This window comes from Leptonotus elevatus, chromosome 20, assembly GCF_054856555.1.
Source record: "Leptonotus elevatus isolate MCC_2025b chromosome 20, RoL_Lele_1.0, whole genome shotgun sequence".
Classification (NCBI taxonomy): Eukaryota; Metazoa; Chordata; class Actinopteri; order Syngnathiformes; family Syngnathidae; genus Leptonotus; species Leptonotus elevatus.
Genome location: NC_141258.1, coordinates 12,544,925 through 12,572,545, shown reverse-complemented (window position 1 = coordinate 12,572,545; position 27,621 = coordinate 12,544,925). Strand labels below are relative to the sequence as shown.

Genomic DNA, 27,621 nt, shown 5'->3' with positions numbered 1-27,621 from the left:
AGCCTCTGAACTGAAGAGAATTGTTGAAGCAATGGTAGTTATTACAAAAACGGCCAGCAGGTGGCAGCAGAGTATAAGAGATCACCCAGGGCCATGTTGCAAAAAGCTATTTTCCCCACTGTTTGAAACAGATTTGTGAATAATGATGAAACTTAGCTACATTCTAATGTGAATTGCTGCAAAACGGAAACAGATACTTTAGAAATATGTATATTTTTTATTGATGAAAGAAGAGACTCCAATCTTTCTTTTGGTAGGTTCTATGTTTTTATAGCAATAGAACAGAATTATTTTGCGGGCCTTTTAATATCAGTCAAAATCCAGTAAAACAGCCAGGAGCAAAGGGGATTGTTTCAGTGAAAAAGGCTGGTAGTGAATGAGTTAATAGATTGTATTCACATTGTATGTGTACCTATTGAGACAAACATTCACACCAGCACTTTGTGTACTTGAAGCTGCTGGTGACCTTTACCCTTCAATACATTCAAGGATACAGAAATAGGGTAAGGCAGTAGAGGCCATTAACAGCCTGTTTATTTAGCATCTAAAATGGCTTTTCCTCCTGGGATCAGAAAAAAATTGCCAATTCAGCACCTTTTCTCCGCTTACCCCAGGGTTCCATGTTTGCGTGTTTACAGGGTGAGTAAATGTGTGAATGTGTTGTGCCCAGGGTTGGAGGTTCAGCAGTGCATGCTTTCCACAACCAGACAAGATGCATTTGGTTTAAAAATAAAAAAATTGTAGTGTATATTCAAAACAACACTTCAAAACCCAACAACTGTGATGTAATCGAGACAAAATGCAGACAATGTCTTAAAATGACAAAAGAACCAGAAGGATGAGATGTGTTTGTTGACATTGCATAATAAAGCTGGAAGGAAAGTGCATTGACTTTCGGCTGCGAAGACGTCAACTAATAAACTACAAACTTTGCCTCATAAATCAAAACGAGGTTCGACATGAATCGCAGCGATATTCCATAATTCAAACTCAAATGAGGGTCCTCGTGGATGCAGTGCAGCACATTGTGAATTGGGATGTGTGGGTTAGTTGTGTGATGATTCAATAAATCTGCTGCGCACACACACACACACACACACACACGTTTGTTTTACTATCTTCATTGACATAATGCATTTCCTAGCCCCTTCACCTAACCCCAACCTTAAAAAAATGATTGCCTACCCCTATTCCTTACCCTAACCTCAACCATAACCCAATTTAAACCTAAACTCTAAAACCAAGTTTTGACCCCCAGAAAGAGGTCTAAACTTGTGGGCCCCACAACTCTGCGACATCCCGAAATGTTGGCCCCACTATGTAACAAAAACAAGACCACACACACATTTACGGACCATCAGGGCTTACACGAGCTCAATAATAATAATTAAAAAAAGGTGAAAAACTGGGATGCCAAAAGAGAAATCTGAAAACAACCATGAAATAGAAATAGACAATTCTAATGATGGTTATTTTATTTTCTTTTATACCAAGTCAAAAATGTGCTTACTTGCTTACTTTCTTGTTCAATTTTGGCCCAAGTGCTTATATAGAAAACAAAACAATCTGTACAATATTCTAAAGGTTGGTAAATGTTTTCGAGAAAAGCCAATGCTGGGAAAGAAAACTAATTGTGTTTGCTGACAATGTTATGGGGCCAACTTAACTTTAAATGTATTATACTTAGTTTTATATTCAGTGATAGATAACTATTCAGTCTGTCCAATATCAAATATGAATAGTCAATATATTAAAATGTACCAAGTGTGCGTTCAGGCAATCAGAAACCGCTGACGCTTCCCAACGTGCGATAGGGAATATATTGAAAGAATTCAATTAACGATGGGGGGTCTTGGCTAAAGGGAGGTTGTGAATTAAAGGATGGATGAGTCCTGGTGTGCTGCCAGGAAGACCAGCTCTGAAGTGCACATGGAAAAATGGGTGTCAGCTCTCTGGAGAAGTGGAACCAAGAGAGGTAACAAGAAGGGGTGGACAATGACAGGGCAGGAAGAGGTGGGAAAGGAAGCGCCATCAATCATCTGATCAATCACGCATTGAAGCAAATGAACCTCATGGTGACTTTAAGCCACAGCAAGCAGCGGTGAGCCAAAGTTTTGACTCTGAATGCAGCGATAACACAGTGATGCCTCAATTGACAGGACACAAGCTGTCACTGAATGCTATGATAAGGAAGAATGTGGTGTCAAATAATACCTACAACAGATTTTTATCAGAATGATTGTTTGGGAGTAAAATGTTCAACAGGGTCTACCACCAAATCTATGTAAGCCGAAAGCGGTACAGTTTTTGGCGGGCGTGGCTCAGGGTGTAGAGACGGTCGCTCAGTAACCAGAAGGTCGGCTGTTCGATCCCTGCTCTCCCCATGTCCTGTGTCGTTGTGTCCTTGGGCAAGGCATTTCACACACATTGCCTCCTGTGCTACTCACCCTGGTGTATTGAAGGTGTGAATGTTTGGTGGTGGTCAGAGGGGCTCGAGGCCCACACTGGCAGTCACGCTTCCGTAGCTTTGGCTACTTAAGTAGCTTAACGCCAACAAGTGTCTTTGAGTGTCTAGAAAAGCGCTATATAAATCTGATGAATTATTTTTTATAAACAGCGGTACAGTCTGGTTAGATCCACCAGATCATTACCTGTCTACAGTTTTAGTTTTCCCCTATCATCAAGGTAATTAACTCATTCACTCCCAGCCATTTTCACTGAAACAATCCACTTAGCTCCCAGTTGTTTTACTGGATTTTGACTGATTTTGCAAGGCTCACAGAATATTGTGTTCTATTGCTATAAAAGCATGGAACCTACCCACCAAAAAAAGAAGATTAGAGTCTCTTCCTTCATCAGGAAAAAAAAAGTACATTTCTATCTGTTTCCGTTTTGCAGCAATTAGCATTAGAATATAGCTAAGTTTCATCATTATTCACAAATCTATTTCAAACAGTGGTGAAAACAGCTTGTTGCAACATGGCCCTGGTTGATCTCTTCTACTGCTGCCACCTGCTGGCCGTTTTTGTAATAACTACCATTCTTCAAGCGTCCCTGTTCAGTTCAGAGGCTGCATCAAAGCCTTGTGTATGCGCTACCATAAAAAAACTTAAACTTAAAAAAATTGTATAAAAACCTATAAAAACGTAAAAATAGTTAAACGTTCCAGTTGTAACTTAAACTCTGCTTAAGCCTGGTTCACACGACAGGAGAATTAGCCCGATTTTAGCCCCGCATTTCCCCTCCCGACAATTGTAAGGACACGCCAACGTCCAAACGACAATCTTACAGATAATCATGCCGTGTGTGGAAGGACGTTTGGGCCACTCTGACCTGAAATCGGGGATATTCAACATGTTGGATTTTTTTGTCCTGACTTCACACCGCGTGTGGTGTGCCCCGAGGACAAACCCAGCCAGTTTACGGTGCAGCCAATCAGAAAGCGAGGTGGTGAGGAAGACAGTGGGGAATCCAAAATCAAAACTGTGATCGCACAACAGAAAGTCTGTGCTATTTACACTACTTTAAACAAAGTATTTTCTATTTTTTTTACTCGGAAGTCACGTTTACTCTCGAGAGGTTTTGCAAGACTTCTCGTCTAACCAGGAATCCATTCATGAATGAACTCGGTTCGTGTGTGATGTATTGATTGTGCCGTGTGCCTGAACACCACACAACAAAACTGTTACTCCCGTGATTTTTTTCTCATCACGTGTGCCGTCTCTCACAGTTTCAAAGTAGGCTGGCAATTTTAAAATCTTACAGTGTGAACCATTCTTAAGTAAGGTATTCAATAAGGGCTTCATGATGGTGACGATTTGACGATGTAATTGATTACAATGTTGAGTCATTTTACGGGGGGGGGGGGATACGTTCAATGATCTCCTACGATGGGTGAATTTTCGCGAAGCAGAGATTCACTTTTAATCGCTGTCAAACTTTTTCATTAGAGGACGAAGACGACGACGAAGATGATGATAGCGAAGAAGAAGACAATGATGACGACAAAGAAGAAGGGTTGTCATGGAAACTAGTTTTAGGTTTCCGCAACAAGGATTTACTGCACCAAAAAGCACATTAACACACCAGGATTGTTCCTTTGGCTACAATGTGATGCAATATTATAGTTAAGGTAAGACATTTTAAACTAAAAAGAAAAAATTAACATAGTTAAAGGTGGACATTTCCTCGTGCTTGTATGCTGTCGGAGACAGACATTAGACCCGCTCAAATTCATTTCGGAACACAGCCTAATTAGCGGCTCGTGCTTCAACTGTCTGCCTTTGAATAACCGAACAGCACATTTGAACAACGTCCTGTGTTTCCAAACGGTCTGAGTAAGCTCGGAACATATTTCTGAACACACCCGCGATGAGGGAACGGGAACGTTAATGGTCTCGTTTTTTTAGAACAAATTTTCCCCACAAAAAAATATACAAATGTTTGACTGGTGCGAGAAAAATAGCAAGCGAAAGTTATGGTTACAAATCGAAACCTGGGATAGAGTGAAGCCGCAATAACTGAACCGCGAAGTAGCGAGGGATCATTGTATTTCCTTTACAGATGGGCAAAATTTGAAATTAGAACCAATTGGAAGTCATCTTGGTTCACAGAATGGATTGTGTTTGACTTTGAAGGGTCCGTCATACAGTAAACACAGTAGTAGTTGGGAAAACGGTGATGAATTAGCACTAAGAAGGAACATTCACAACAACACTAATCACACCTTTGACTTTTGCAGTCAGGTTTGAAAAAAATGACACTGACACACCGAGAAAGTTTTCGACTACTAAAGTAAGACTGCAGACAGACGGATATATTTTTAATTAGGAAGCGCAGTTAATTCTGTTAGAGTGATGTGATTCCTGCCAATGGCTGTAAATCAAGCCTACGTGTTCAGTCCCTGGCAGCTATCTCCGGCACTGTGAGATTGAGAAGGGGAAGCATGACAAATATTTCACGGAAAATGAAAGGCCGGATTTGCCGTACTTGGCCATGTGGAGCACAAACGCCATGTCGGCTAAAATCCACATCCTGTGGGTTACACATGTTACTGGATAATCATACATGTTCATGGGGGCACTGAACCACAACTGCTCATGCTGGCAATGATTAGATAGAGGGAGCTCCCAATGCACGTACGCACACACAGCAGAACATGCAAATGAAGTCAGAACATAAATGCTGTCAAGCTTGGGAAAAGAACAGCATCAAAGACAAAAGGAAGTCTAATTAAACAGAGAGAAGGATCAGAGTTGAATACATCAAATATATGAAGCTTGGATTCCTTAGCTTTTTGTCCAAACAAGCTGGTGTTTAAAATGGAATTCCTTCTAATTCGGCCTTGGCTTTTCTTCGCCCGGACTCAAACAGAGAGCTGCGATGCCCCAATCCCCCAAGGGACTTCAATGGGAATCTAATTAACCAAGATCAATATTAGCACCATCTCTCTCTCTCTCTCTCCCTCTCTCTCTCTCTCTCCCGCCCTCTCTCTCTCCCTCCCTCTAACTCTCTCCCTCCCTCTATCTCTCTCCCTCCCTCCCTCCCTCTCTCTCTCTCTCTCTCTCTCCTTCCTTATCACCTCCATTTTCCATACCTGAATTTGAACAGCTGGAGGAAATCATTTCTCCAGTCCAGTGATGATGGCATAAAAAAGCAAGAGAGCAAGACGAGCAGTGAGTTTTATAACGGGTGGCGGAAAGAAAAACAAAGAAAAATGACCCAAAATCATACAACGAAGCAAAGGAGGAGGAAAGGCAGAGCGGGTGCAGACACAGACAATGATAGGATTTGAAAAGCGTTAAGGGCTCAGTCTGTAAATGTCGCTTTCTATTGTTTCCGTGTATGCAGATGGTTTCAATATACAAAAGCAAATGCCGCTAACTGAATCAACAGATTGATGGTGTTTAAGGGTAAACATGGCAGTTGGTAAAACCAGACTTAGGTGGGGGGGTATTCTGCATAGGCTTGTTTTTTTCACTGCTGCAATTTAGAGATTGTAAAAGCTGCTTTGTGGAGGAGTCATAAGTCTGAGTATGAGAATTACTCATATCAAGGGTGAATAATTGCAATACAGTTGAACTAAAATATTTTTGCAAAATAACAGTTTAAAAATATATATATGATAAACTATATTTGGTAGTGATCAACATACAATTTTGCATATAATACCCATCCATCTATTTTTCAATTTTTTTCAACAACTTGTCCTGCTCAAAGTCTTGGGGAGTTTCAACCTATTCCAGCTGAAAAAAATACAGATTTCACCCGGACTCATCAAAAGTTCATGAACTCTTACAATGCCAGCCATAAAAAACAAACAAGCAAAAAAGGGGAACCAATTGAGTGTAAGCCAATTTAGAGAATTCTGACTACTCTTTCAAGGCTCACGGCATATTGTGTTTTATTTGTACGTAAACAGAAACTACAAAATTTAGCAGTAGTGACTGGTTCAACTCAAATCATCTATTTTAGACCAAGAAAATACAGTAAGCATTGGAGTAAGCTTTTTGTCATCTTTTCTCTCGTATGTGACATTCATTGTAGTTGATGTAACGTGACAAACACACTGCATTCCATTAAAACACGATGATCTCATCCAAAAAAGACCCAATGCTCCCATCTACTGGCCACAGATATTTTTGTCTTTCCCTGCCCTAATGATCAAACCAGAACTGCTTAAGACTTCTCACTGCCCATTCGATGGAAGAAAGGTAGTTGATGACAATTTCTGTCGTTGTTCGATTTTCCCATTGACGACAACTCACGTTAACGGCACTCAAAGGAAAATATACAGATGGACACTGTCAGTGACCTCTCCTCTAACACAAAGTCAGCTGAATCCATCTTAACCATGAATCTGACAAGGATTAATTTGTATGTAGTGTTAATGTTGAAATATTTTAATGTACTCAAATAATTGTGTAACCTTGATATTCAGACAATTGCATTGCATTGTTCTTTTTTTAAAAATGTTTTACTGCAAGGAATGCAAAACCATTTGACGAGATGCACTAAAACTCCACAGCTTGTTGATTGTTGATATCAGCTATAATACCATGACTTAATCCCAGTGGTTGAAAGTGAAACGAGGCAAAAAGAGAGGGTAGTGACAAGCAGCTGAGGGGAAGAAGTAGGGGACAGGCACAGGGATGAAAGGAAGACACCAAGGAAGAGAGCGAGGTTAGGGAACAGGAGGATGGAGGAGCACTGGAGATACAGAGGGCAGTGTGGGAGCTCCAGTATATGCAAACCCCAGAAGCCCTCCTGCTCTCCTCATTAGCCACAATGGAGCACTGGGAGAGTGATCAAAGGCCGGGTGTGGACAGAGCGGCACACAGCTGTCACACTGTCACCACTCTGGGAGGACACTGACACAGAGGCAGGAAGAGAGAGATGAATGTGATGGTCGTATGGTGGTCTTGAGTTGGAAATAGGATGAGGGGAGTGGGGATGCATAGGTATGAGAGCAATAAGACGATGGAGGAAAGTCAGGAAAATAATAGGGGAGAGGGGCTGGGGAGAAACGATGTGCAAAGATAAGAAGTCGCAAAGGGAGAACGGGGTTTTCCAATACGACGACTAAAATAGAGATAGGGGAAACCAAGGTGAAGATGGAAGGTTAGAATGATGTAGTGTGGAAGCCTGATTGGTATATACGGTGGGTGGTGATTAAAAAGCAAATAAAGGAAGAGTGCAAACACAATTTTCAAAACTAGCATATAGAACCTCAGAGGAGGGAACAACACATGAGGTGGTATGCGGAGCACATCCATCAGGAGCATCCAATCCAGCATTTCATTCGACTCTCTCTCTATTCCAAACTGCTAATCACTCCATCCAGGCCACAGAGGTGAACAAAGCGTATGTGCCTTTTGCAACTCATCAGTCACTCCCACCACTCATTGTCACGCTCCTCTTCTTCTGCCCTCCTCGGAATCACCACACCGTCCACCTGAGGGGTGTAATTTGATACCCTCCACGCTTTTAGAAATGAGGGAAGGGAGGGTGAAGTGTCTCATTCATTCCATCATGGTGATATACTGATTAAATGGATGAACATATTGAGATACGGCTCTTGACTCGTTAAATAATCAATATGGGTTAGGGTAGGAAACCTGAGTTCCATTTGGATAAGTCTTCACTTCTACCTTCAGTTTGGCTTTTGCTTCACATGCCATTTTCAATTTGCTGTCTAAGGGCCACCGATGTTTCTTGCGATACACAACATTCTTAAGGGCATCTATGGGGAGTTGAACACATGAAAATGCATGTGCAGGAATCCCATTGGACATTTTGGCCAAAGTTACCTAAGCAGCAGTTTGCCATACACATACATGCCTGGAAGCTAAGGCTACAACTTTGAGCACCCTCTTGTAATTGTAGAGGACAAAGAGAATGTGTATTAATGATTGATGATTGACTGGAATGTGGTGAAGTTGGAATGGTGAGAATCGGTCGAAAAATGTGAAAAGGGAATGAATGAATAAATTTGGGATTGAACGATGTATGCACATTTTCCTTTTAAAATATAATGTAAAATATACATTAACCAGAGAATGCAATTTATGGAGAAATGACATGTGAAGACTGAGAGGCTAAATAAAAAATTATGGAATGCTGTGGAATATTGAATGACAGGTAATGCCACACTGACTTGGAATGAGACGAATATGTCGAAGTTATTCCAACTTGGTTTGAATCGGTCAAAAAATGTGGAAACTGGAGGTATGTAGATGTAGAATATGTGAATTTGTAAAATTTTAGGGTGAAAATTTAGGAAGCTTACTGTGAAAAATATGACATTTTTGGTATGTATGAATTTTTGGAATGTTGAAAATCATTCCCAAGGTGAAAAGAACGAGTTGAATGTTTTGAATTTCAAAAAGGAATGATATAAATAAACTTGAGTGTGCCATTGGAAATTAATGGTGTATTTTTGGTTGAAAAATTAAGAATGTGGGAATTTTTGGAATGACAAAAATGCGAGCACACTTGATTGTGAATTTTTGGAACGTGTTGAAGTTAGAATGGTGAGAATGGCTGGTGTCTGTGGATCTCACTCGGCTTCGTCTGTCCTTCCTTCCTTTCCTCAGTCTCTCCTTCTGTCTCTTGAGGTCTCCCTGATTATTATTTTTTTGGGGGGATTTGTTGGAATTTAGATGTTTCTTCGGTTGGGGAAGAATTCTGGTGGGTGGCCCGGTGGGTGGTGTCTGGTCGGTGCTGGATTTCACCTTCCTTGGTTTTCTTTGGTCCCCTCGGGTCTCCTGACGGCGGTGTTCGGTTTAGGTGAACGGTATGGGATTTTTTCTAATAGGTTTTTGGTGAGCTAACAAATACACGCACACACGCACATACACATAATCACCCACATACAAAAAAAAAAATATATATATATATATATATATATATTAACTCTTTGACCGCCATAAACGTTATAAAACGTTTAGTAAAAACCTACGGAAGGGCGCCGAGGACGTTAAAAGACGTTCACTATGTTTTTTTTGTTTTTTTGGAAACGGGTGGAGGAAAGCCTTGGGCAGCTGTGCTGAAAGTATCAAGCAGATCTAGTTAGTATAATGACTCGTTTTGGCCCCTAGATGGCAGCGATGACTCTTTGCACAAGGTTGGATGGGCCGCCCACCGTGGGCGTCAGTAGAAGACGTGAGGTGGAGCTAGAGTGTTGAGGGGACAATGGCTGATGAAGCCACAATGGCGACCGGTAGCAAGCAGCTCACGCTTGAGCATTTTTTTCAAAGACGGAAAGCATCGATCAATACTAAAAAGCGCGTTGATGTCGACGATGATGATGACTCCGAGCTTGACGCCAAAGTTGGAAGCCTTGACGCGACCGTTATGATCACGTAGTAAGCCTCACTGGCTAAGCGCGGCTAGCGCAGCTAGCGCTGCTAACGCCGGAAAACGCGCACAATAACCGACCGGGTACTTCTACACAATCGGACATTCGATCGGGCGATGGAGAGTTGTCGAAAAGCATCGACCAATGCACATTGATGATGATGATGATGGTGAATCCCGAGGTTGACGCCACAGTTGGACGCCACAGTTGGACGCGGCCTTTATTTTCACGTCATAAAGCATCACCGGCTAGCGCTGCTAACGCCGGAGCTGCACATGCGGACATTTTGTCGGACAATGAAGAGTACCCCGAGTCCAATGCATATTCATCGGAGGAGCGGGTACAGTCTGATCAGGGAGAAGACACTGTTTCTGGACTACGATGCCACCATGAATGGAGTGGATAAGATGGATCAGAACATCTCTTACCACCCGGTATAGCAACTGAAGGACATGAGGAAGCCAGACGTAACACCACCGTAACGTAACCGTAGCATGATCCAGATATTAGACTTGATGGCAACACACACTGCAGTATATACTTGCTATTCCCCGGAAAAAACGGCCTGCAAGAAAGTGTAGCTTCTGCACGCGGCAATCTGTTGTGCAAATGCTGTTGCGTCTCCTTGCACGCAGGGGAGTGTTACACAAAAAGAAAAACTGTCGTTGAAACATCCACATATTTGTAAATAGCACCACAGTTGCACACATTTGTAAATAGTTTGCCAAATTGTTGTCAAATTGTTACACTGTTGAATGTAAATAAACGTATTTTGCTATCAAAAACACTTTTTCATTCTTGGTGGTAGTGTTTTATAGAAGTAAAGCACTATTTAGGTGTTTGTGGCATCATTCATGGACAAAAAGAAGTGTAAAATTCACTAGAGTGCATGCAATAATATCGTTTCCCTAAAAGCTTGATTTCTCCGTATTTTAGTCCAAAACAAGCGAAATTGGATGAAACTAACCATTTTCTATTGTTGATTACTAAAGAACGGAATAAGGAAGAAACAAACTTTTTTTTTCTGATGAAAGATGAAAGTCCAATTATTCATTTGGTAGTATGTGTGTTTCCATAGTCCAAACAGAACGTTTTCTGTGGACCTTGAAAGATCAGTCAAAATGCTTAAATCGGCTGGCACTGACGGCATCCCTTTTCTGAAAACGTCTGGCAGTCAAAAAGTAAAAAAAAAAAAAAAAAAAAGCAATGATGATGACATTACCGAATGAACAATACTGAGCTCTTTAAAAGAAAAAAAAAAGAAAAGAAAAAAAGAATGGTGAGAATTAGTTAGGAAATGTGGAAGGAGAAGCATGTCAAATAGGATGTGAGGAATAAATTTGCGGATAATATAAAGTTGAAGGGGTAGAATGAGTGAAGGCCTCAACCTTCACACAATTTGGCGGATTCTGTACGAGCATATTGTGTTTAAAATAAAATACTTCTTTAAGAGGCAATGATTTAGTATTAGAACTGTGACAATGTTGGCCTCCAATTTCTCCATCAAAGTAGTGGCAATAAATACAGTAACTGAAACATTTCTTAACTATTTCCCCAATGTAACAATAATTCATAGACCGTAACACAGAGATTCCGATTTAGTCTTATGATACAATTCTATTCAAAACAATATGCATGTAATATGGACTCCAAATAGCAGACCAAATTGGATGGTGATGAACTGATGTGAAAATGAAGTGAAATTTTACATGTTGAGAAGAAAACATGAATGATAACTCAAAAAGCCAGTATCTGTACTAGTAGTTCAACAACTGAAAATGTATTTGATTGGGGAGAGAGAGAAAGAAAGAAAGAGAGAGTGAGAGAGAGCAAGAGCGAAGAGAGAGAGATACCCCCCCCCCCCCCGGCATTAATTATGACCGTCTCCACTTTGAGGTCAATTACCATAAATCAAAGTTAGAATAATAAGCCCATCAAAGGCTTGTTCAGTCATTGGCCTCTCCTGTCCTATCACACAGCTTCATCATGTTTTATGTTCACTATATCACATTGAGAAGCAGGAGCTGTGAGGTTACGACTTTAATTCAGTTCAGAATTCTTTATTTCTCTCTATCGCTCCTCTACGTGGATTGAGAATAACAATATGTCACAATTGCCATATCTGAAGACGGTTCACACACCAATATTGTCTCATCCCGATCTGGTATTTTGAAATGTGGGGCTGCACACGCCGTATATGACAACTCTCACATTTTTAGTGCAAGAGCCACCAGGGCAAGCCATCCCATGCAACAGCTAAACTATGAATTTCGTAGAGGGTGATGCTTGAAGGTTGTTGCCTATTGTCATTTTGGTCTACACCCTCCTATTCATCTTTTGCACACACTGCTTTACACACTTGGATATTAAATACGTAGCAATAATTTTTAAATTGATTTTACTCAATTCAACTATTTTCAATATAATTATAGCTATCCTAAAGCAAGTGCTAAAATTGAAATGAATGCATTTGAATAACGTGACAGAGTTGCGCTGACTGGGAAACGAGAAGGTCTGCATTTTTGAAGGGCAAAGGTCAAGGTTATTTTTAATGATATACAAGGCGTAGCTGGGCGTACTCTGTGCAAATTAAACGTAACACTTGATGGTTAAAATGAATGTAGCTGTGATAATGGTCTCTTACAGTTTAAGTGGATTTTTGAGATCCCTCATTCATTTTGCTGAGCATTTCCCACTCACTGTGTTTGTCAAAGTGGCTAAACAGCCTCTATAAATCATGGCACAAATAATGCTGCTGTATGAAAATAGGCGGCACCATCGCTGTTTTGTTTTCCGTACAAATGGGGTCACAAATGCTTTCGGAATGGCTTTAGAGTCCGCTGAAAAAAACTTTCTAAAAGTTTGGTTTGACAGGTGTCAAATCCATTGTTGTCACCTATGAGTTTTAGTAGAGTAGTGCAAGTGGTCATTAAAAAGCAATTCTGTCTGAATCGCGTAGTCAGAATCTGAAACACATTATGTAGTGTTTGCCAAATTAACTGTTCATATAAAACCATGCCTCAGTACATAACATGGTGGCTCGTCCGGGATACCAAGGTGGATACGGGGTATGTGGGTATCCAGGCACGGAACATGGAGAGCGAGGATGGATTTTGGCAAAAGGGTGAAAATGGCTGTCGTGAACATTTTCTTCCAAAAGAAGCGGTAACAAGAGGAGGAAGTGCTTCCAGAAGAAGACAGTATTTCAATTAATACAAGCACATAGGTTGTTTTGAAATGTGCCAAATTAGTGACCCCTATCGGCCATGTAAATAGCAACAAATAGTAAACTGAACCATAACGGGAGTTACTGGGACTCAAACTCAGGTCGTCTGGTTGGAAGACGAGCGTTTATCTGACCGAGCTAAAAGGCCAGTGTTTGTTTTAGTGTTGACTACGCTTTGTAACGTCAACCATATTACAACCTCTGAGCCTCTTCATAACCCCAACCATTAGTATCCCATCCCAGAAGTGACGACAAATTCCCAAAAGTGACGATGAACTAACGTCAAGAAGGAGCATGCGCAGAACTTACAGTCTTGTTCGTCTTGTGACGTGGGGGACCTGTCGTGGAATACGCTCTATTTGGTCGTATTTTTGTGAATGGTAAAACAATCAATACGGTCGTATTTGTTGGAGGAATTGTCCAGAAGACTACTGTCAAAGAGATCGTGTGATGTATTGGAAAATCTGGCGTTTGTGGATCCATCCATCCATCCATCCATCCATCCATCCATCCATCCATCCATCCATCCATCCATCCATCCATCCATCCATCCATCCATCCATCCATCCTTCCTTCCTTCCTTCCTTCCTTCCTTCCTTCCTTCCTTCCTTCCTTCCTTCCTTCCTTCCTTCCTCCCTCCCTCCCTCCCTCCTTCCTTCCTTCCTTCCTTCCTTCCTTCCTTCCTATACCAATTCATTTTTTTGATGTAGGAATATCTGACAATTGTCACTATTATTTCATCTTATTTATGTCCTCACAGCTATTGATATAAACCATGGTGATTGTAATGTAGATTTCAGCTAGTCTAAATGAACAACAGTTGCCAATAGGGACTGTAAATTGAGTTATCACCAAGCTCATTTCTTTGGCTTTTACTTCCACCGCCCTCATCTCCTCACAGTGCACAAACAACCCTTGACTGTATTGGTCAATAGACTTTCTATTAAACCCTTTCCATAACCATGAAAGAGTGTTGCATGGACGACTAGACGTTGAGTTAATATTCAATATGACCTTTTCTGAAACCCTGTATTCCAATAAATACTAATTTCCTGTTGATCTAATTAGTGCCTACAGGAATTTGTCTTCATCAATTATTGAGCAAAAACAGGAGAAACTGTATGGTCTGCCATTGTAATGGATTTATTATGGTTGAGGGAGTGGGAAGAAAGAAAGGGTGGCTATTATTTATTAAGCAGTTCTTTAATTGTGTAGAAACCACCTGCTGACGCATGCACTACTAAGGAGTATAGTGTAGTGGCATATTGTCCATATTGGCGAGCACAGAGTGAACATGTGTAAACCCGGTGGAGAGTCCTGATTTCCTACAGAATGCTGGGGCACAACTACCGCAGTGGGACCATGCCTTTAACAAAAATAACAAATGTTAAACCTACAAATTTAAAATTTGATTTCGATCTTGATTTCTTGACCAACAGTTTGACACACAATTTGCTTTTTACACGTATTAAAAAAGAAACAGCTGCTGGCAGAACAATGCAGTATTGGCCACATAGTGACCAGACAGTCAATTCCACAACTCTCATTTGCAAACAGCTAACATATAAATGTAGCCTCACATGGCTAGTAGAAAGGTGGACTTCTGAGATAAGCCTTATCTCGCACTTTCCAAAGTCTTCCTTCCACTAAGATTTTCCTCTCTTCAATTTTTAATGAACATAAAGTCCAAACAAAGCTTTTATCAACTGGACTAAAGAAAAGTGGTCTTACCAAACGGTAGTCGGGTCTTACAGACGTGTAGTTTATTTATGGAAACAGATACTTTCAAGCTGCAGCCAATTGCAGAGAATGTGTGTGGACATCACTTCAATCCTCATGGTCATAACTTCATAAATTAATGTTACTTACCAAGTCTTAATAGAACATTTATATATTCCTGTACTTACTGTTCAAGACCAAAAGGAAGCTCCTGTCAACATCCCACAATTAACAAACATCAACAGGTTAACATAGCACAAGCTAGCAATATGTGCTTGTGCGATTGTGTGCTTGTGCTAAAAATATATACATATTTTTAAAGTGACAGAAGAAGCAAGCGTATTAAATTACGTGACTGATATATTAACCATCTTAGTTTCTTGTTGTCATGTTTTGAGCTTCATATTTAATGATATTTCCTAATTTAATAAGGACAACTGGGTAAACATAAAATTAACATGATATGTTTTTGATGTTCTGTGTTGTACGCATCTGTGGGTCATTTTGATCCCAGGCTGTTTGGGCTGAATAAAACGTAGCAGAATTAACATTTTACACAGATTTTTTTTTTTTTTGCGGTAGTTTTAGATTACATTGAGGTCACTCAAACATAGGCCTACAATGTTTTAATATTCAAAAAGATTTAGGGTAATAACCTTACATATTGTAAGCCGAACTGTATCTGTGGGAGAATCACTGATGATCCCACATTGCTTGATTAATTGTATAATTCCCTCTTGGTGCTGTTTGGTCTGTTTTTGCTGTCTGGGTTTAGGGTTAGGCTTATCTTTCACTATATAGTGACCAACAGATACATTTCTGGTACTATTAGGTTGGTTCACTCCTAATCTTTATATTGATATGAATCTTTTTTTCCTTTTTCTTTTTTTTTTAAATAAAAATGTAAACTCACCCTTCCGTACTGATTGAACTAGGGCAGCAGTTCTTAACCTTGTTGGAGTTAATGAACTCCACGCAGTTTCCTATGCACATTCACCGAAACCTTCTTTAATGACAAAAAAATAATAATAATCTTCCCAAAAAACTCAGCACATAGATATAGGATTTACTAGTGAACAAAATGAACAAGGAGAGTAGACTATTTATGAATGTGGCTCTCTTTTGTTTTTTGTTTATTTTATGCTAGAGCATACAGAAGGCTTTGATGCAGATTCTGACCTGAAGAGGTTGCTTAAAGCAATGGTAGTTATTACAACAAACGGCGAGCAGGTAATATCAGAGTATAAGAGATCATCAAGGGCCATGTTGCAACAAGCTCTGTTTTCGACAGGTTTGTGAATAATGATGAAGCTTAGTTATTTTCTAATGCTAATTGCTGCAAAACGGAAACAGATACCCCAAAAAAATTCTGATGAAGGAAGTGACTCTAATCTTTCTTTTGGTAGGTTCCATGTTTTTTAGCAATAGAACACGATATTCTGTGTGCCTTCCAAAATCCAGTAAAACAGCCGGGAGTGAAGGGGGTTACTTCAGTGAAAATGGCTGGGAGTGAATGAGTTAATAAAGAAATCACATAACGGATCAATACAACAAGCAAGCCTATTCAAAACATCCACAGAAACTTTTCAAGTTATTATTATTATTATTATTATTATTATTATTATTATTATTATTATTATTATTATATCTCCCATTAATTTTCTATGAAGCCTACCCTGTTCAGAAACACGGGGATCAGGAGCCTAACCCTAACCCATTCACTAATTTTCAGCCTCTACAGATTTATCCCTTTCTCTGTTTTCTTTTTTATATTCTGTCTTCCTCAGGTTTGCGTGATGTGAAAGTTGAGCGAAATTCTGAAGTTTATAGCACCAAATGGTGGGTCATTTCACTAGCAATTGGCAACTCTGCATCTGCAGCAGAATCCCATACCGGTGTCATATGTAAAGTGCTTTCCATCGAGCAGGAATTACTCCTGTCTGCTGGCTACACACACACACACACACACACAAATATATCTAGAGTAGATGGCCAAGGGGGAAGGAGGGAGGGAGGGAGAGACAGAGAAAAGCTGACTTAAACATTTTTCTCCATTTCACAAAAGTAGCTGTGGTGCTGTCAACATGATGAATGAGAGTATAAAAAGTGAGAGAGAGACATAAAAAGAAAGCAGAGAGAGTGAGAGCGAGAGGAGAGGCAGACGGGGGAGAATGCGGCGGAGAACACGTTTTGGGGGAAAGCATGAGGTGGAGTTCTCTGACCTGGGGATGTGACAGCAGCTGTTGAACATTTCCACCACTGTACAGTATTACTCGGTGTGTGTGTGTCATCACTTTAGAACAGCATTGGTTGCAAACATGCCCTTTCACACAGTTAATGATTAGGCAGTCAGCACTTGTACAGGTGTTTTGACACGTTCGTATTTATGAGCCCCCATTAAACAGGTAAGAACAGACTGTCAAGCAGCCTCAGCAAGACACTGCAATAAAGTGAGAAGCCTTCATTCATGCAGATCTGAGTGGGGATGTATATGTGTGTGGGTGTACTGTTCAGGTTGGAAGTTTACATGGGTATGAATGTCATGTAAACTTAGGTCTTTTGAAACATGGTGGAATGAGTCAAAAAGCTCAAAGACTTTTATAAGAAATATGTGGCCTGTTTTTTGATTATTTTAGATTTGGGTTTGTCGTTCTTGGTCAGCTTCCTCTCCGTCCATGGCATTGTTAAACTCCCTTCGCTGTGAAAATTGATAATGGTGCCTCACAAGCATTTTCCAATACATGACAGGTGAGCCTTGATGATTCCATCCTAACCAATTTTCTTTCGTCTGAGGTTGCTGCCAGTTTCTTTGTACAGACCTTGTCTGATACACCAAAATAGCCCACGCGGATGAACTGATGATCTTTGAATCAGCGGTTATTTAGAAATGGTTCCACGAGTTTTCCATCCATCCATCCATCCATCCATCCATCCATCCATCCATCCATCCATCCATCCATCCATCCATCTATCCATCTATGCATTACCCTCATGTGTAAATCTACAATTCTCCTTCTAAGATCTTCACAGAGTTTCTTGGACTTTCAGTTCTTCTGAATATTGATCAGGCCAACGAGTGCTATCAATGAAAACATTTTTATGATGAAGAATCCATCCATTGTGATTATGAACTCTAATGAAAAGAGTTGTCAAATCCAAGTCCAGAAAGTAAAAACCCTGCCACTATTTTGCTCAAGTTTTCTAGACCTGGATTTGACACTTTTGCCATATAGAAGTTAATAGTGTTTTGCTTTGTCACTTTAGCACCTTCAAAGCATATGTATATATCTCATCTTTTGCATAGTAGACCTTGTGTGGATGAAAAAAAGCTAAAGTCGATTAAATCTTGTACAACCATTTTTCAACCACAATTGTTGCTCTTGTAAAACTATTCGACCCTGAAAAAATAGCAGTTCAAATAAATCATTATAAGTCCCAAATTAGTTTGATGTTTATGCCAAGGGTGTTTTCCTCCAAGGGCCACACGCAGAAAATAAATAAATCAAAGGACGCGAGGGCCACTTTTTTTTACCTTTAACTAATCAGGCACACCAAAATCAGTCAATCATAAGGCAAGTAGTTTAGGATTTTCAGAGCTTTTTTGGTGGTCGAGACCATGTAGGCCAACTAACCCAACTGAAAATATCAACCTCAGCACTGAACAGCAATACCATCTCTACATTCAGAAACAAAACAGGAGCAATCTGTCCTAAGATGACCGTTTTTGAAGCATTTACTTGAGAATCATTCATGTCATATATTTACGATTTGTACCTTGACACAGAGCATAATGTGGAGCACCCCACTTTTGCGTGGAAAAATTAATCATTTTTATTCACCACTGTGTTATGAAGAGAAATGTTGTTACTTGTTAAATCGTAAAAACTTGATTTACATATTATGAAAAGCTCTAAAGTATAAAAAAAAACATGTATTAGTAGCAGATGTCATTTTTAGTACATGTTGTGTGCCACTTAAAAATGGAGGGTGGGCCACAAATAGTGCCTAGGGCCATAGTTTGGACACCACTGATATATGCACATGGTTTTTCACTGAAGCAACCCACTTCGCTCCCGGCTGTTTTATTGGATTTTGACTGATTTTGCAAGGCCCACAGATATTATATTGTGTTATATTGCTATAAAACATGGAACCTGCCAAAAGAAAGATTAGAGTCTCTTCTTTCATTAGGAAAAAAAAGTATACATGGCCCTGGTTGATTTCTTATACTCTGCTGTCACCTGCTGGCCGTTTTTCGTAATAACTACCATTGCTTTAAGTGACTTCTTCAGATCAGAGGCTACATCAAAGCCTTCTGTATGCTCTAGCTTAAAAACAAAAAAATAAAAAAAATAAAAATCTTCTAAAAGTTTCTAGGACCATGGCAATATTTAAAATAGACCATTTGTATACAATTTTGGGAGCAATTGAGGTAAACACGGTCTGTTGTATAACAAATGTTGAGATACTGCACAACATTGCGACATAGTAACGATCAGTAAATATATCAGCAAAGGGATGATTTATCAATCTATTATAAGGAAATAGGAAATTAAATTGATTGTAAAATAAAATTAAACTAGGCCTTAATAACACAATAGGCTTGGGCCTACACCTACACATACTGAACACAGTGTATTTGCCTTGCAGCTGTAATGACTACCACTCTTTCAGGACGACTGTTAAGAAGATTTTGGTGTGTGTCTTTGCGATGACCATTCATACTGAGGAGAATTTGTGAGGTCAAAAGTCACTGATATTGAAAAGATATCTGGTGAAAAAAGGACAATTTGCTGTTACGGTCAAGTTATAATTTAGATGAGACTTGGAAACATTTCCAAGAGGAAAGTTTAATATCTGGTACCACCTGCTGGTCAGACTCGGATCTTATAAAAGAGAATGGGGAAAAGAAACAAAAGATTGCAACAACTTGGCCATACATCTGGAGTTAGTGTTTATGGTGTATTCAATATAATGCTTGGAATGCATTGCCTTACTGTGAGGTGTCCAGGCTGTTGCAAGCAGCAAATGAAAATGAATATTCATTGAGAAACGCCACTCTCTGCTGGATTGCTCAGCGGACCTGCTAGCTGATTGTGATACATGGCAGCTGACAATCAGCCCACTGCAGAGGGCCATAACCTAATGTTTGTGCGCTGATGACAGTGTGAGGCAGCGGCCCCAAACACAGCAGTAATTGGACATTACTCCGAAAGAAAGGCCTAAAAGCATCCCTGCCACTCGTTGTGCTGACATCCCTCTTTTACTCTCATCACAACGGTCTCCATTTCCCTTTGCTCTGGCCAGTGCCGCTTTAATTGTAATGGCCTTTCTGGAAGTGTTAAAAGCAGCTCCGAGGCACTGGGCATCACTTTAACAAATATAAAGAGAAGCGGAGGCATTTACACTCTAGAGTTGTCTGCGTTGCTGTGTGTTCACTATAAAAGGCAATAAAATCCACATTGAGCACAGCCAGCGTCTATTGAACTTTTCTCTTTTTTGCCATGAGGGGTTTGTGTGTACACATAAACAGTAAACTGAAGATTTCTGAGATGAATGCATATGCACGTGTGTGAAACACAGAAGAGAATGAGCGTGTGTCAGTTAAATAATAATCACACTGATGTGTATTTCCCAACAGCCCCAAATGGTGTTTATTCGTGTTAATAATGTAAGGGTGGCTCTCCGGCTGCTTTGTACTATCATCATTAAGGCCAAGCTTGCATTTTTAATGAAGAGGAAACAAACACAGCTTTACTAACATTAACAAATGACTTTAAGGTCGAATTTCAACAATCGGCATCAAGCGATCAACACAGAGTAATCAGCCTCAAGCAAACCGTGTCACAGGTACAGTTTGAATTAGTTTGGACATTTAGCGATCAACCGTCAGTCAATAGTCACTGAGCGTCTCTTTTAGCTATTTTTCTTGTGTATTCTAACCAACTGTCTCTGACTAAAAATATGCAACAGTAGTGAAATAATAGTGTAGAAGATAAATTAATTGTCTGGCTGGAGCAGCAACACCAGTCTCAATTAACCTTTGGGCAACGAAAGACTTTATTGTAAAGTTTTCGAGACACGACAAGCTTTAATTTATTAAGCTTTGCAGCTTGTTTTCTTTTAGCGGTGGCTGGCAGATAAAGTAAGGTTTACCTTTTTCTGGCCACAGATTCAAGTCATTTATATAATTTAAAAGTCAGTTGCTGATAAAATACAATAAAATTTGGATTGGTACTTTTACTTTTGACATACTGTATTTGGAAGAGAAAATGACGGAAGCGTGGAACAGCCGAGTAAACATTTTTTTACTGGCATGATTGAACGTATTTGCAAATACAGTAGTTTGTAGGCAGACAGCAGACATAATTATATATTAACGTATTGGTAAAATGTAAACCAAATGCCCCCCAAAAATATATGCAGTATATACTTTTTAGCAGATTTTAGCATTTAGCCTACAAGTATGTTCGAATGTACTTGCAAATAAGTTAAAACATATTTGCTAATAAGTACGCTAAACCGTACAGTATTTGCTAATACATATAACCATATTTGCAAGTACGTTCAAGCGTATTAAAATATGTTTAAATGTATTTGCAAATAAGTTCAATTAAATACTTTCCCTCAACTTCTGAGGACAACTATAATTCCAATGTTGCGAGTATTTTTTTTAAATTCTAACTGTAGAGTGTTGTAATTGCATTAACAGTACCCTTCCGATTTATATTCTAAGCCTGAGAACAAAATTTCCCTTGATCCAAAATGAACAGACAATAATAGTATCAACACATTTAAAAAAAATCCAACTTTATTTATTTTTTCTTTTTTTTTCTTTTTTTTTTTTCTTCTTTTTTAAAGAGCTCAGTATTGTTCATTCGGAAATGTCATCATCATTGCTCTTTATTTTTTTTATTATTTTTTTATTTTTTATATATATATTTATATATATTTTTTTGTATGTGGGTGAGTATGTGTATGTGCGTGCGTGCGTGCGTGCGTGCGTGCGTGTGTGCGTGTGTGCGTGCGTGTATTTGTTAGCTCACCAAAAACTTATTATAAAAAATCCCATACCGTTCACCTAAACCAAACACCGCCGTCAGGAGACCCGAGGGGACCCGAGGGGACCAAAGAAAACCAAGGAAGGTGAAATCCAGCACCGACCAGACACCACCCACCGGGCCACCCACCAGAATTCTTCCCCAACCCAAGAAACATCTAAATTCCAACAAATCCAAAAAAAAAAAAAAAAATCAGAGAGACCTCAAGAGACCGAAGGAGAGACTGAGGAAAGGAAGGAAGGACAGATGAAGCTGAGTGAGATCCACAGACACCAGCCATTCTCACCATTCTAACTTCAACACGTTCCAAAAAATCCCAATCAAGTGTGCTCGCATTTTTGTCATTCCAAAAATCCCCACGTTCTTAATTTTTCAACCAAAAATACACCATTAATTTCCAATGGCACACTCAAGTTTAAAAAAAATCCAACTTTATAATACATCAACTTTACAAAATGTGTTGTAAAATGTAAAATATTTATTCGAACTTCCTTATTACTTAAAGCCCAGAGACAAGCAATTAATGGGATGTATCAACAGTGAAGCTAAGAGAGAAAATCACATTAGCCATAATTACAATAAACTGTCATTTAATCTTAATCCACTTTTTATAAAATCTTATGATCAATCTAAAGGGAGTGTTGTTACTCAATGGCAATTATTGTATCTATTTAGAGGGATTTTATCTTACTAGTATGTCATAAATGTTTTAATTAACAGTTAAAAATTAAATTTTCATTGAAAACATAATTGGACTTTTGCCATAGGGAGGAAGATCCTTTGCTATAGAGGGTTGTCTAAACATGTTACAGTAATTGGCAAAGTGGGCAAATATGCTACCATTTCCACAACAGCTATTATGCAATTCAAAAAAGTAATGACAGTCATGGCGAACAAACTGAATGGTCAACATTTGCAGCCCTTTTTGCTCCAAGTACCCCATAAAATTGGCCTTGCAAAGCGCTACAAGAGCATTATCATCGTTAGCAGTCATTGGGCCAGTACAGCCTGAACTGGTCATCAGCCAATTGCAGTACCTTGAAAACATACTGTAGTCTCCTGAATATTTTAGGGCCATTCTCCCGTCATGTGTGTGATATTCTCTCAACAATTCTGTTGTTCTTCCGGGCTTCAAGCATAGGCAGTAATTGTGACCTTATAAATTATAGGATCTGTCAGTATATATAAGATGCACAAATACTCTTGTTCAAATAGGGCGACTCAATGAAAAGTTGAAGGCTAAAAAAAAATTCAGCATTTTATTTTCAATATTTTATACTTTTTGCTGTACTGTAACCTGTACCGAGGACTTGCACCAGTGCAGTGGTCTTAAGATGGAACTGTTAAAAACTACATTATGGCTCATGCAATATGTATTTTAAGGCTTTCCTGTTAAGTGGCGCAAAATGTAGGCGGGTGGAATGGAAATGTATACAAATAGCCGCAGCAACTGATTTATAGCCATAGACTGGCCCCTCCGACGGAGGAAATTGCATCTAAAATGTAATGTCTTGGAAAAGAAAATCTAAAATTGGCAACACTGTTTTGTGAGAACACACCCAGAGGCAGAAAGAAGCAGGGAAAAACGTTTCTGCTGTAGTTATAATTTTCGAATGTAACAGTTAAACATTAAAACCTAAGTAAATATGCCATGTTTTTTTTTCTTGTTTTAAATATTAGACGAAACAATCAATTGATTTCAACAGCTGACTTGGTCTTACCATGTTGAAGACTATTTTTGTACGTTGTCTCAAGGCACAGGTAAAAAAAAAAAAAAAAACACTTGTCACACACACTGACGCACATCAAGCACATTTTCACACAAAACAGCCCTTGCACCATATCACCAAAACACATCTCATTGTGAATCTTCAAAGGAGCCGCAATTCTCTAACGAAGATCTTTACTTTGACTAGTGCACTACTTTTCAATTAGTTCCATGTCAGCGTGATTGGGCGTCAGAGCTTTGATGGGCCTGGAGGCCTGTTGATGAACACCGATAGGGGCTAAAGAAGGCAGAGCTGTAATTGCTATTATGGATAGGGACCATAGTGTGTATCTGTGTGCGCGGGTGCGCGTGTGTGTACTGAAAGTGTTTTATGAATTCCTGTCACTCTCCGCTTTCATGTTGACTATCAGGCTTTTGTGGTAAAATATAGTGTGGTGATAAAGTATTTGGCATTTCTTTCTCATACTTTTTAGCATAGCTTCCCTACTTTATTGTTAAGATAATAATAAAAACTGTAAATATCAAAGATAACCCAAGTGAATGTAGAATGCAGTTTTTAAATGGTGATTTTCCCTACTTAGACATTTAGCATTAGTTAGTTATTTCTTAACTTAGCATACATTAGCTCATTTAATGTTTAAGATCATTAAGTCAGTGTAAACATGAGACAAAGATAACTCGAGAGTACATGAAATGCAATTTTTAAATGGTGATTTTTTTCCTCCCGCTACTTTGTTAGTTAGCATTAGCTACTTAGCATTATCAACTCAGTACAGTTTTCCTCCTTTAATGTTTAATATAATTAAACAAATGTAAATATCAGGCAAAGATAACCCAAGTTAAATGTAAAATGCAGTCTTTGAATCATGATTTTCCCTATTGAATTAGTGATCACATTAATCAGTTAGCATTAGTTAGCAACTTAGAATTGTTTCCTTTTTTACATTTTAAGATCTTTAAACCAATGTAAATATCAGACAAAGAAAACTCTAGTGATCATAACATGCATTTTAAATGGTGATTTTATTTATTAAAAGGAAATACAGATTTAAAGCTACTCGCCCTGTGTTTTCTATAACTGATCATGAGTCTTCCACATCTCTAAAATATGTATTTTGGCCCACTTTCTTTGCAAAAGTGTTTTAATTCAGCAACACTGTAGGGTTTCCATTATTATAATACCAAAGCATTTTAATCGGATTCAGATGCCCATCCCTCATTTGTCAACAACTGGAAATAAGTCGAGCAAACAGGAGCAGGGCAAAGAAGCAACAACATTTTTAGTTGCCATTTAAGAAGTGGATGGAACTCAGGTAGCTGCTTAGCAAAATGTTTGCTCTCACTGGTAAGTTTATCATCTTTAAAAATATATATAATTAATTGCACATTCAAAATATCTTCAAACCAATAGCATTAAGTCATACAGTAACACTCCATCATGAAGAAAAAAAAATCATGAGCCCATTGTCGCAGCCGTGGCTATGTCTATGTGTGCAAACACTGTATGCCCCCACACAGAAAAAAATATTCTACACAGTGGTGTGCTGCAGAGTAACTGCATGAGCTGTGTATATTTCCAGAGATCTAAGCGAGTTGTGATTGATCTTTCCTTCTCCTATTAGATTGGTATCGATGGGCTGTGAGAACAGATGGCCACACCTACATCTAGCGTCTCACTAGTCAGCTCAACCACAAATCGAATTGAAATAATTATAAATCTTTTATGATGAAAGTGCATGATGTTATTGCGCAAGAAGTGTGTTGCCTTTCGGACATTTCACATATTTCACCCCGAAAGGCTCAAATGAAAGTGACATTCCATCATTACGCAGCAGGAAAAGAGACAAGCGAGAGAAAGAAGGAGGTGAACGGAAAGATGGGGGGAGAGAGAGAGAGAGAGAGAGAGAGAGAGAGAGAGAGAGAGAGAGAGAGAGAGAGAGCATGTCCAACAGCATGGCACAGGCAGCAGCTGAATTAAAGAGGCTTTTTTGTGGCGTTTAATATCCATTCATTGGTTGGACTGCTGACACAGTCAGAGCACTGCGCTCAGGATTTATAGCCACTAAGAGTGGGCATGCCCAGAACCAAAACACTGCAGTCAGCACATTCTCACTCTGCGCATACACGCACTCGGAAAGACAGCTGGCTGCGCGCACACACACACGCGGACGCGCGCGCACACACAAACATTCACCTGGGTACCCGAGGTGGTATGAGATTTGGGAGAGTGTGTGCAACGGAAGCAGAGGTAGAAAAATACACACCAACCTGCCCAACTGGGGGTCTCCATGTACAGCCGGCTGGTTGGAGTGAAGGGGCTTCTAGACAAGCACAAAATAGACAGGGAGAAGCATTTTAACTATCGGTGACATAAACGTTGGTGCCATTACTTAGACAGAGAAAGAGATCGAGTTCACATTAGTACTTTAGCGCCGTACAGTTGAGTGTTACAAGGTAAAGATCTAGCTGCTGTAATCATTGAACTTTAAATAAAAGATGAAGGAATGATTTACAAAACCTACCGATAAAATGTAAAGCTCTTGATGTGCAGTGGCTACAGCTGTAAGATCTGGCTAAGTAAATGTCAAGAAAATCCTACTAGATCAGCAGAGCTTAAGTTCAGGTTAATACGAGTCTCTTTAGTTGATGAAAGGTGTATATTGAACGCTAGATCTGGGGGGTGGAATGTCATGATGAATATAGAGCAGAAGGGGGGGAAACACATTTTTTTGTGGGAAAGAAAAAAAATACACAAAATAGGCAGACAGAAGCGTTTACAACACTTGTGCTGGCTTAGACAGAAAGGAAGAACATGATGTGGCACGCCGTGCCTCTCGCTGCTGTATTGTAGTAATTAGCTTGGCGTAATGGCAAGGCGAGGCCAATTCTGATTAAAAATGTATATGGCGAGTGCAAGATGGTGGCAATTGTGTGAATGTGAGCATTTCTTAAATGGCCGCCATTAATCTAATGTGTTGCTCTCATTGAACGTGATAGGGAGAGCAAGAGAGAGAGGGGGGTTAGAGACAGAAAGAGATAAAGATATAGAGAATTAGTGGTTTGAGTTAAAAAAAAAAGGAGTAAAGAAACATATTCTAATAGCTTGAAAATAAATAAAAGATAATGAGATAAGAGTGTTAAATAGAAATGAATTTGGCAAACACATAATTGGCTGTTAAGCAGAATTTCGCATCACAACATTTGCAACATACTTGAAACAATACAGACAGATGTCCATGTCAAATGCAGCACAGCATAAGCACTCATTTAAAAAAAAGGTATATCCTATGTTTCCCTTTAAACACGCACAATAATGGAAACAGGTTGAACAAAAACAAAGGATTGAAAAAACATTACAGCAAAGCAAATTTGTCCCGTGGCCATACAGGGGGGGGGGGGGGGGGGGAGATGTAAATGTTTAAAATGAAACGAAAAACCTAAATGAAAATATCCCAACCATATTTGTTTTGAGACCCATTTGCAGCCTCGGCCATTCTGTAAAAAAAAAAGTACAGTCTATCTGAGAGACTCTTAAAAACAAGATGTTTTTTTTTTCTTCTTCTTTCATGGTGGAATTTGAGAGAGGCAACTCAGGACACCTTAGAGGGTCCTTGGCCCAAACCTACAACAAAGACACCAGATGAAGAAGATCTGCAGACCTTACAATGTGAGGTTGAATCAGTCATAAATAATAGACCCAAAACCACAACCACTAACAGTTATAATGCCTCAGAACCCCTCACGCCCACCCATCTACTCTTGCTAGACACCCAGACATCTTTACCCCCTGGAATGCGTTTGTGTTGTAAAGTTCTGATCGGAACTTTCACTGGTTCTTTTAACTTTAATGCTTGCTATACGAATTATGACAACAATTTACTGGATGCCAGAAAGATCGAGTATACAGCTGTTGAGCCTTTTCTGCTGGATGCGGAAGAAGGTCTAATTTGTTCAAAATGGTTTCTACTCCTATACTGTCTTGGCCACTCGCCCGCCTGATGGTCTTAGCTGGGTTCAACCAGAAAAG

General features: G+C 39.4%; 1 protein-coding gene across 13 annotated transcripts in view; it reads right to left on the bottom strand.

Annotated features, from left to right (window-relative positions):
• The window catches only part of rbfox3a (RNA binding fox-1 homolog 3a), a 436,944-nt gene that overhangs the window by 232,077 nt on the left and 177,246 nt on the right, over positions 1–27,621 (bottom strand). For all 13 annotated transcript variants that reach the window (XR_015091657.1, XR_015091658.1, XM_086064234.1 and 10 more), the window contains one exon: positions 25,863–25,915. Coding sequence is in view for 11 of the 13 variants with exons in the window: in XM_086064234.1 (XP_085920360.1) it covers positions 25,863–25,884 (22 nt within the window). In the remaining 2 variants the exon portion in view is untranslated. The remainder of the gene's footprint in view (positions 1–25,862; positions 25,916–27,621) is intronic.